The sequence below is a fragment of the Zeus faber genome, assembly GCF_960531495.2.
Source record: "Zeus faber genome assembly, chromosome: 11".
In the NCBI taxonomy this organism is placed as follows: domain Eukaryota; kingdom Metazoa; phylum Chordata; class Actinopteri; order Zeiformes; family Zeidae; genus Zeus; species Zeus faber.
The window spans coordinates 21,004,895-21,015,574 of NC_137205.1; the positions used below are offsets into that span (position 1 = coordinate 21,004,895).

General features: G+C 44.9%; 1 protein-coding gene across 2 annotated transcripts; it reads right to left on the reverse strand.

Annotated features, from left to right (window-relative positions):
- Window positions 1-704: 704 nt before the first annotated feature.
- On the reverse strand, window positions 705-7,616 carry ddx5 (DEAD (Asp-Glu-Ala-Asp) box helicase 5). 2 transcript variants are annotated; one of them, XM_080009138.1, is made up of 13 exons: window positions 7,476-7,616; window positions 6,335-6,509; window positions 6,095-6,191; window positions 5,874-6,007; window positions 5,693-5,758; window positions 5,365-5,506; window positions 4,967-5,127; window positions 4,682-4,854; window positions 4,331-4,441; window positions 4,184-4,245; window positions 3,776-3,835; window positions 2,037-2,258; window positions 705-1,495 (listed from the first exon to the last, which is right to left on the reverse strand). In XM_080009138.1, exons 1-13 carry the CDS (start codon window positions 7,520-7,522, stop codon window positions 1,074-1,076), a joined length of 1,872 nt encoding a protein of 623 aa, XP_079865264.1. In that variant the 5' UTR covers window positions 7,523-7,616; the 3' UTR covers window positions 705-1,073. The 2 variants fall into 2 exon arrangements, with proteins under 2 accessions (XP_079865264.1, XP_079865265.1); XM_080009139.1 differs by having other exon boundaries at window positions 1,326-1,495; window positions 2,024-2,258.
- Window positions 7,617-10,680: the final 3,064 nt, after the last annotated feature.

The window sequence follows — 10,680 nt, forward strand, 5'->3', positions numbered from 1 at the left end:
GAAAAAGCACACACACTTGCACAACTAATTGTTTGTTTTATTTATGTACTTTAACAAAGGAACAGTGCTGCATCTTTAAGATTAAATACATGTATATATACACACATATTTCCATTGGACTTTTAATCTCCTAGGATTTCAACACCAAAGCATTTGTAAAACTCTTAGGTGCAGGACAAGGACAACACCAAAAAGGTAATGAAGTGTACAAACTATTCCATGATTCTTCAAATGTGTGGAAAGCACTTATAATCACTGCTTAATGCACCATGTGTTGCTGTGTGGAAACTGGTTTTTGCATTTTTAAAAACAGGTTTCACTGCATACAGGGTATATTAAACATTTCACTCTGCTGCAAGGCATCTTGTCTTGGGCCTGACAAAGGAGGGGATGTTACAGGATGTTCTCAAATCAAAGCATTTGATCAGTAATATTACCATCCAACTGTAACTTCGTAATGGTTAAATTCTAGATCTGTGAATGTTTACTGAAACTTAACTCCTAGGAAAGTACAATCCCTAACCAGTTAGATTTTAATCAAGGCAAACGCTGCCTCAACGTTGCATTAGTGTTTAGACCTACAGCGCCACCTTGTGGTCTGGGAACGCAGCAGAAGCCGAATGATTCAGCGATTTCATTTGTGTCAAATCAGAAAACATTCCAGCGTTAGGATGATCTTCATTAAATAAAACCTACACACCAGCTTGTCTTTTCAGTTTTTATTTGAAAGGTCATGCAGTGCCTCCCACTCAGGAGCTTAACACAACTTTCAATGATACACATGGAAAAAAAAAAAAATACACATTTTCAAATTACCTAGTACAAAAAGAAACACGACTAAACGTTACTGAGGAATGTAACAAATATTAAGAAAACAAGTGCACCAAAACAGTTGCTGCACTGCAGACCCTCCAAACTCATCAGGGAACTGGATAGAGGCTCGAACTGGTTTTAGAACCCTGGTCGTGTAAATCAGGACGGGGGGGGGGGGGGGGGGGGGTACAAAAAAGTACAATTCTGAATTGCGTATAGAACCAAATTAAGAAAAGCAAATAAGTTACTTTTGTGCGTGTTTACTGAGAGAACTGCGGAGGCATGGGGTAGGGCACTAGAGGTGGCGGTGGCTGCTGGGGGGCTTGGGGGAAGGGGAACAGAGGGTGGGTCCCCCCGTTCTGCGCCGGCCCCTGAGCCGCCCCAAACTGCTGCGGGGCCGGGAAGTTGCCCTGGCCCCCGAACGGCGCGGCCTGGTTGTTGCTGCCGAAGTTCGACTGTCCGTTACCGTTGTAGCTACCGCCGCTGTACCCGTTGCTGCTGCCGTTGCCATTGCCCCCGTAACCGCTGTTCTGTGAGTTTGTGCCAAAGGCTTTCTTTGGTCCGTTGTCGAAGCCTCTACCGGTGTCCCTGTCCCTAAAATTGCCAAAATCTCGCCTGCCGCTGGAATACCGATCCCGGTGATCGTCTCTAAACCCGCCACCTCTGCCTCCCCTTGAACGCCCTGCGAACGGAAACAAATGTTAATGTTTGAAACTCAAAGCAAAAACATCATGAAATGTGGGGGGAGGTGGTAAGTCAGTGAGCGCAGGTATCACAAAACTACATGTTATAACATTAGGTATTTAAGTAGAAGTACTGGAAGTTGGTTCTATGTTTAGTGCAGGCCAGTTAAGTATGAGGGAGAAGTAGGTTATGAACTACAATATTCTAGTGTTTCAGGTCAGATAGGAAGGTTAAGTGATAAGGAGCTACAAGAATTTAACTTTCAGCCAAGTAAAAAGCGTTTGTGGAAATTAATTAAGATTCAGTGATTGGCTGGTGGCTTTTAAGTCCCAATATTTAGAAAACCGAACTTTAAGACATTTTAAGGACGTTTCACAAAATGGCCACATGCAATTACTGTGAGATACGCAAAACTGTTCGCGGTGAAACCACCCATTTCTCAAAGCAAAAAAATAAATAAAAAAGGAAAATAAAGAGAACAGAAAAGGAAATGGCTGCAGCTTACACCACAGTTCTAGTATCTCACCAATTGGATTTACCTCCTCTGTCTTCCGCCATCTGGAGGAGCTTGGGGTTGATGGCCTGGTTGGCCTCGCGCAGCACTGACACCAGGTCGCTGGCCTGACGCATGTTGTTGGGGGTGAAGAAGGTGTAGGCGGTGCCAGTCTTCTGGCTACGGGCTGTCCTGCCGATGCGGTGGATGTAATCCTCAGAGTTGTTGGGATAGTCGTAGTTGATGACAAATTTCACGTCTTCCACATCTGTGGGATTGTGTTGCAGCGTGGCAAAGAGAAGGAGGCGAGCGCACAAACACGCACACCAGCGCCACCGCAACAGCCAGATCAAAGAACAGAGGTAGTTAGTGGAGCTGGGGGGCGGTGCAGCCAGCCCGCGCAGAGGGCTGCAAAGAATCCGAATTTTACACAAAAACCAAATGAACATATTCCAAAGGGGGCGACTACGGTGGGAAAAGAGCAACAATGCACACTCCGTCTGCTTCCAATCCGGTGGGATAAAACAAAAAAGAAAGAATGAAAACTCCCACTCAGGGCTGGGCAATAGCACAAAATCAAGTATTACAATATTTTGTAACTAATTACATTTTAATAATTGTAAAGACTAACATCCATGAGTTATGTAGGTTACAGCAAGCTAGTGGGCATCATACAAGGTAATCAGGCAGATAAGTGGTTGTGGCAATGATCATGAATAGCATGGCGGTCAGTATATGAAAATAACTAGCACCCGATTACAACTACTGACAAGAATTGACTACTCCAGAGACGTGTAATCACCCAGCCCTACTCATTTGAATCCACAAGCTAAACCACTCCCCCAGGACACAGATTGGATCAGAAGCCTTACCATTTTGGAGTATGCATTCACTAGTCCGTTCCCATGGCAGCACTCGCCCCACATACTGTCAAGTCAAACAACCGCCTCCTCGTGTGCCTGAACGAGGACGCTACGACACTGAGGTCCCGTCAACTGAGCAACCTCGTGAGAAACTCGCTAAAGGCCACACTTCAGCGTCTCTTGCCAAGAAAATATTAGACGGAACCAATTGTGGGGGGGCGCAACCAACAGAGCCGGTCGCTCCCTTGGCCCCCGAACTCGTCCTGGCAAGACGGTTTCCAGCGCTCACGTGATGGAACAGTCTCTCGCTGGCAGGTCTCGACATGACTTTGAAACACAGGCGAGGGAGGAGAGTGGGCTTGTGTCCTTGGCAACTAGCATGTCCACGCTAGCAGCCATGTCGCTACAGAGGTGAAGGCAAACCGCTCGTCCGACAAGTCTTAAGGAAACTGCGTTAATTGCACCCAATCGTTACGGCCACTATAGAGAAAAAAAAAGTAAAAAAAAAATAGTCCCTTCCTCAAATGAGACCGCTGCCAGCCTGCACCCAGACCACAGGGTGGCGCTGACGGTACAGCTGGGCTTTGAGCTGGAAGAGTTAGAGCCTGGGTGTGAGGCAGTCCAAACGTTGCCAGAGAACAGTGGAGCGGATTGGGGAGGAACTCTTTCCTACCTCCCCTTTTAAAAAGCAGGCCAGGAGGGTCTGCTGCACCCTGGCCCTGTCACCTCTGTGCCTCCCTAGTCAGGACACTCCAAGAAGCCTCCTTCCCCCTCTGGAGACCTGGGCTCGTCATGCCAAGGCCCTGCCATACGCACTGCTCCTTCAGGCCAGGGAGAAACTCAGAGAGAAGCAGAGGAGTTAAAGAAAGGAAACACTTTCTTTTCATCGACTGACGACTGACAGTCGTTTAAGGTGACTAACCTAGTCCTCTGGAGGCCACGTCAGTGGCGATGAGGATCGGAGCCTTTCCATACTTGAACTCTGAAAGACACATTAAACCACAGCACAAACAGTTAAAATTACACTGTAACTTCAAGCCATCTCAATAACGTTCTTTGTCACCATTACTTAAGGATCAGTCTGGATTCAAATTTATTTCTTTACATTCAAATTCATGGGAAATCTTAAGACCAATGCGAGGAGGGGTCCAATGTTGAAAGTTAATTAGGTGTTTCTCTGTTGGGTTGAGGAAAATGAACAGACCCAAAGGTCCAAACAATCAATAATGGCTCAGCCAAACCTATTTTTGCTCAGAGTTTTCACTATGGTTGGAAATACAAACCATTCTTTTCATGATTTATATAAAATATTAAGTATCTTACGACTCACCATTTAAAACCCAATCTCTCTCCTGTTGGCTTTTATCTCCATGGATACCCATCGCTGGCCACCTGAAACATATTTATGCCATTTTCACATTACCACACAAATTACACTTTAATTTCAGCAACAGTGCCTTCAATTACAGGTACGCACCCATCCCTTCTCATCCTCCTGGTGAGGTCATCACAGCGCCTCTTTGTCTCTACGAAGATGATGGTCTTATTCTCCTTCTCGCTCATGATTTCCTCAAGGAGCCGGAGCAGTCTGCAAATATGTTTGGAAAAATTAATGTCAACAATCCTCATTCAGATCCAGATTTAGATCACATCTAATGCAGTTTAATCTCAAATAATGTAAGACTGCACATCTTACTAAAAAGGTTAAAGTCTGGACGACCTTGACAAATCACACTATACTAGCAATACATTGGCCAGCACCAGCTCTGAATATTGAGATTACTCAATAGCTACAGGACACCGAACAGGACCCATTACTATTACTTACTTGTCCTCCTTCTCGCCATCATTGCAGACATCAACTATTTGCAGGATGTTGTGGTTGGCACTGAGCTGCAGCGCACCCACATTGATCTGTACGTAGTCCTTCAAAAAGTCTTCGGCCAGCTGGCGGACCTCTTTAGGCCATGTGGCGCTCCACATCAGAGTTTGCCGGTCAGGCTGTGGAGAGTTTTATTTACTGATTAATAACTGACATTTCCAACTTAAAGAATTTGAACTTTGTGTGTAGTCCAGTGTTGGACATTTATACAGCATCCAAGGAAACGCTCACCCTGATCTGGTCCACAATCTTCCTGATCTGTGGTTCGAAGCCCATGTCAAGCATCCTGTCTGCTTCATCCAGTACGAGGTAGGTGCATCGGCGAAGGTTGGTCTTGCCTGCTTCCAGGAAGTCGATAAGCCTGCCAGGAGTGGCAATGCAGATCTCCACACCTGGTAAGGAAAGAAAAAAAGTTACTTAGGGTGGGACAGATTGTTGGGATGAGTTTACAAGAAGCAGCCATACTACCAGAACAAAACAAACTATCAACAGCTCAGCAATGAAATTAGCTTGTAGGTCGAGATCTTAAAATCAAAAACAAGTATAAAATATATATTAATTCAAATCTATTATTGTTTGTGTATATTTATTTTCAGCACAAAAGTACAAGTTAATTAAAAAACACGCACCCCTTTCAAGGTCACGGATCTGGGGTCCCTTGGGTGCTCCTCCGTAGATGCAGGTGGACTTGAGGCGAGAAGCTCTGCCGTACTCTGCGGCTACCTGCTGGACCTGTTGTGCCAGCTCACGGGTGGGGGCGAGAACCAGGCACTTCAGGAGGAAATGAATTAAAGAAAAAAATAAGATTGCAGAATGACCAGTAAAAATTGAGTGCAGTCTTTCCATCCTATTTGATGGCCGGATGGGATTTTTGGTTTATGGGGAACAAATGTAGCAACTCAATTACAAATGTGTGTATATAGAAAGATCAACATTTTTGAAAAAGGAACTACTTACAATTGGTCCGTCTCCGCGTTCTAAAAATGGCTGGTGATTGATGTGCACAATTGCGGGCAACAGATACTGCAGAGAGAGACAAGAGAATTACTTTGTGCTGCATTAGCCTATACATTTTTGGTCGGCCCAAGAAACAAAATCATTGTGAATTATATCCGAGTGAACATGTGTTTGCACTCACAGAAAGCGTTTTCCCAGAGCCAGTCTGGGCGATGCCGACCATGTCCTTGCCACTTAAAGCCAGAGGCCAGCCCTGGGCCTGGATGGGGGTCGGGTCAGTCCAGTTCAGTTTGTTGATTACATCCATCACATACGCTGCAGGAGAAGGAGGAGAAAAACAAGTGAGCAACAGGAACTTTGAAAGGTAGGGGGTATTTAAGATTGAACTGCCATTTAACTAACATGGAAAGCTGGCCTCGTGGAACTTCATGATGGGATTTGGGCACTCTCTGCCCTTCACTGTGACAGTTTTGGCTCTCCTGTACTGCTCAACTTCTTGCTGCAAGATAGGAAGCAGAAAAAAACTTTATTGCTCCTGTGGCGAGGCCGACACCACGTGGCAACTCAGTCAGCACATTGGGTAGCAACATTCCACGTGCAGGGTTGCATAACAGTTCTGGGATCGGCCATGTGAGCACATACCGGGGACCTCCGGGTTACATCGGGATGCTGCTGATAGAAATTCTTCTCGAACTTCGGCAGCTCGTCGAGGTTCCAGTGTTTCTTTCGCAGGCGCTCGCCGGGATTCCCATACTTGCCGCCACCACCTCCTCCACCACCACGACTGCCACCGAAGCGGGTTGGACCACCACCATAGCTGCGAGTAAACATTGTTTATAGAGTTTTACAGTTTCAGGTTGTCTGATAGAAAACCTGTTTTTGTTGCAGGAGAGCCATTATAACCTCAAGAGTTGGGCCGACAGTTCATTCGCCCAGCTGAATTGACATAAGCTCAGAATTCACAAGCGCTAAGAATGTGACAATTTTACAAATCTGCTCAAATAACTGCGTAACGATCGCGATATAGGGATGAGTGGATCTGCATTTCTACATTGTCATATCCAAATTATTACGGTCTCCGTGTAGCTTTGCCGTCGTTTAACAGAAGATTTATTCACCGCGGACAACGGTGATTGGAGGGAGAGGGGGGAAAAACTCCGTTCGGCCTGTTCGAAGAACTGCGTCACGGCGGAAGATTAGAAGTGTCGTATACTGTTCAGCCAGTAGAGGAACAATGGAAAAACCGGCATTTTGTACCGGCCTTCCAGCAGCCACATGGCGAGCAGGCCGCCGCTAACAGGTGGCCTAACCCCACAACACGAGGTAAACAACAGAAGAACGACAACCCTGTCCGACCAGAACCACCTCTGCTACCGACGCAGCCGAGTTAAAACGTTCCGAGTCGTCGCGTGTAGAGCGCTAGCCTAGCAGTTAGCTTCGCGCTAGCTTGCGGGTGGGCACGAGGCCAGCCGAGGCCTTCCGCCAACGGCCGCACCGGCATCCAACTTATCTACACCACATCCACGTGTTCGCCCTCAACAGACATGTGTGAAAGGAAGCAAAAAAAACAAAAAAAACAACCCAAAACCAAACACGTAAATAAAACACGCGGGCCTTCTACCCCGAGAGACGAGGCGGTCGCAGGGGCGCAGCGGGCGAACAGACCGTCTCTTTACCTCGCCGCTTCGGCCGCGTCGGCCATTTTTTTTTTTTTTTTCCCCCGGCGATGACACGACGTTCGAGGGCGCGGATTACCAATAAAAACACAAATAAAACAACTCACCCTCTGTCCCGGTCCCTGCCGCGGTCTCTGTCGGAGAAGCCAGGCATCTCGGAAACAAATTCACTGGGTGATAACAGGATAAATAGAACGGTGATGCGCGGGCGGAGCTACCGGGCGATGAATGCGCTGCTGAAATGCCGGCGAGCAGGAAACGAGAGCCGGGATTTATACCAGCGGGGATACATAGGGCGAATCACATGGCACGTTGGTTGTATCGCTCCGCCTGGTGCGGCCGGACGGACAGTCGTCACGTCACACACACGTTCTTATACAAAGGACATTTAAACGTAGTGAATTCCAACGTTTACGTTTGTTCGTTGTGAACTTGTGTTAACCTCGCTTCTCTGCACATTCTTTAAACACATAGCTTTCCTTCAAAAAAAAAAAAAAAATATATAAACATATTTTGGCTTGTCTTCACGCGAGTATTGTTTTGTTTTTAGGATCTGTTTCGACTTTGTTTTCCCCTTTTTGTTTTGTACTTGCTTTGCCCGGAGGATGGACCACAACACACAACAAGCACGTTAGAGCGTTACCACCTAACTAAGTATGATGGCGTCGTAGCAATAATCAAGAATACACCGTTTCCAGAAAAGGCGTCGAAGTTGGAGGCCGCGCAGGCCCGCTTCACTGGAGGAGAGTTGTGACATCACAAGGTCTTCATCGTGATGACGCCTCCTGGTCGCCGCAGCAACGCAGCGCACGCTTCACTGTCGCTGTTTCACATTATTATAAGTATTATAAGTATTATAAGTAAACTAATACTATGAGTATGGGTATTAGAAGTATGCTCCCTACCCTGCGGTGTAGACGGGGCGTTGTGATGTACAGTACATAGAATGTAGGGTGGCGAAACTTGGCTATGACAATGAGATGAGGAATAATAGTAATAGCAATAATTGCTGATTGTGAAAACAGCATAAAACGACGTGGTCACACGTGATCATTATCATCCTCATCTGAACATGAACTGCTCTCTGGGCACTTGAGTTCAAACATTGGATTATTATTATTGCTGTTATTATTATTATTATTATTATTCTTTTTGTGGTTATTATTGCTATTATTTTAGTATATATTTATTTGTGGTTATAAGAATGGTTATTGTTATCAATATTATTGTTGTGGTTCAAATTATTATTGTTATTTTATCTTATTATATTTTTGGTCATTATGACTTATTTTATTATTGTAATTATTATTGTTTTTATTATTATTATTATTATTATTATTATTATCGTGGGTATTTTTTTCTATTGTTGTTATTCCTATAATATAATTATTATTGTTGTGATTATTATTTTATTATATTCTTGTTCTTGTTATGACGGGCTTGTCTGTGTCAGCGGAGGAGATGTCGCGTACAAATGGTTTCGTAACGGGACTATACCTCTGCAAGAACGTGAGTTGGCGGATGTATATGTACGAGGCCCCGACGGGAAAAAAAAAATGGGTGGCGCGGTTACTTCCGACTGGCTTACCGAAAGTGACGTCACTAACCAACATGGCCGCCGCGCCGGCGTCACATGGAGCCGGTCTCGCTCGAAACTCTCACGAACAGATCTTCCCTTCGAATGACGAGGGTCACGGCGAACACCCTGCACGTCCTCTGCAGACTTCTCGCTTTCAATCCCATTCCCGTCCCATCTCCCTACGGCACTTTGATGGTATTTTGTGTTGTTTTCTTTTTGTTTGTTTTCGCTCCCGCTCTGTTTTAAGTGACTGGCCCGAAGTCGTTCAACTTAACACAACGTTGTGTTAAAACAGATCCAGATGTCACACATGTTTTATTTTTATGAAAAATGTTGTTTTTTTTCATAATACTCCCAATAAAAAAATCTTTTTCATAACAATAAAAATAAAACATGTAACCCTGTGAGGGTTAAAGCCGACATAGTTTTATTCTATTTATACTATCAATATTATAAGCAACAACAATAATAACAACAACAATACATGTTATTAATAGGGTTTCACATAAAAAAAAAGGGATGAAATGAAAATAATTGAATGCAAAGTGGATAAAAGGTTAACAGTTGAAAGTGCATAAAATCCAACAGTTGGCAGAACTGAAAGCCGAGAGAGGCGGGATGATGCCGACCCAGTAATGCCGTGGAAAAAGTCAAAACAAAAACAAAAAGAGCGAGAGCTGAGAACGTTTTGCTGCGACTTGCGAGGTCGCGCTGGGTGGAACGGCTCCCGCTGCTTTGACCCTAAAACCCTGTGAAGGCCGCCTGACCCCCCCCCCCCCCCTGCTCGTTCGTCCCTTTGTCGGGGGCTCCACGGCCTCCACCCGGGGGGGGAGGGTGTCTGGACACACACAAACACCTTCCTCCTTCCCATTCACGGGGAAATGTGAAACGGTAGACAAGCGCTGCTCCGGACACAGGGGGCACCGTGTGATGAGGCCCGAAATACCCCGGGAGGGTCCACCACGCCTTCCCCCGACGACGACCCATTTACACCACCCTAAAACACCCTACATACAATGTCTGTCTAAACGACGACGACGACGACGACTCGGCCTTTGACGCGTCTTCAGCAACAACTGAAAACTTTCAGAAACTTTTTCGGCGGGTGAGCTCTCGCCCTGCGTCCACTTACGTCCGCTTGACTTTGACCTTTCTTTCTTTATCGTTTATAAACAAGAGCCACAACAATAATTTATCCTTTGCATATTCGTCCTATCTGTTTTGTATCTTTTGGCTATTTGTCCAGATTTGCCCAATTCCATATTTTATTTGACTTTTAAATTCTATTTATTTTATTAATATTCAATTTTTCATGTATTTGACAAGTTCTGTTTCGTATTTTTGGGCTATTTATGCATTTGGCCATTTAAAATTTTTACTTTAGATTCCAATTATTTTTTTATTGTTCTTTTTTTTCCATACCATTAAGCTTTTTTATTATTTTAATTAGTCATGTATTTTGACTATTTCTGTTTTGTATATTTTCTGCTATTATGTAGGTATATTTGGGAAAAAATGTACTGAACTTTTTTTTTTTTTTTTTCCATTGTTTTCGGTTTTATTTTTCAAATCGTCCTCATGATCTGTGGACACGCACCAATCCTCACCGCGACAAATTCCTCGTATATGTGAACGTATACTTGGCGGAATACACTCATTGTTTCTTTGTAATTTGTGACTGAAAGTCAACGACCTGTCCCCCTGATGGGTGGTATCGCTGGCCCCAAGTTAAA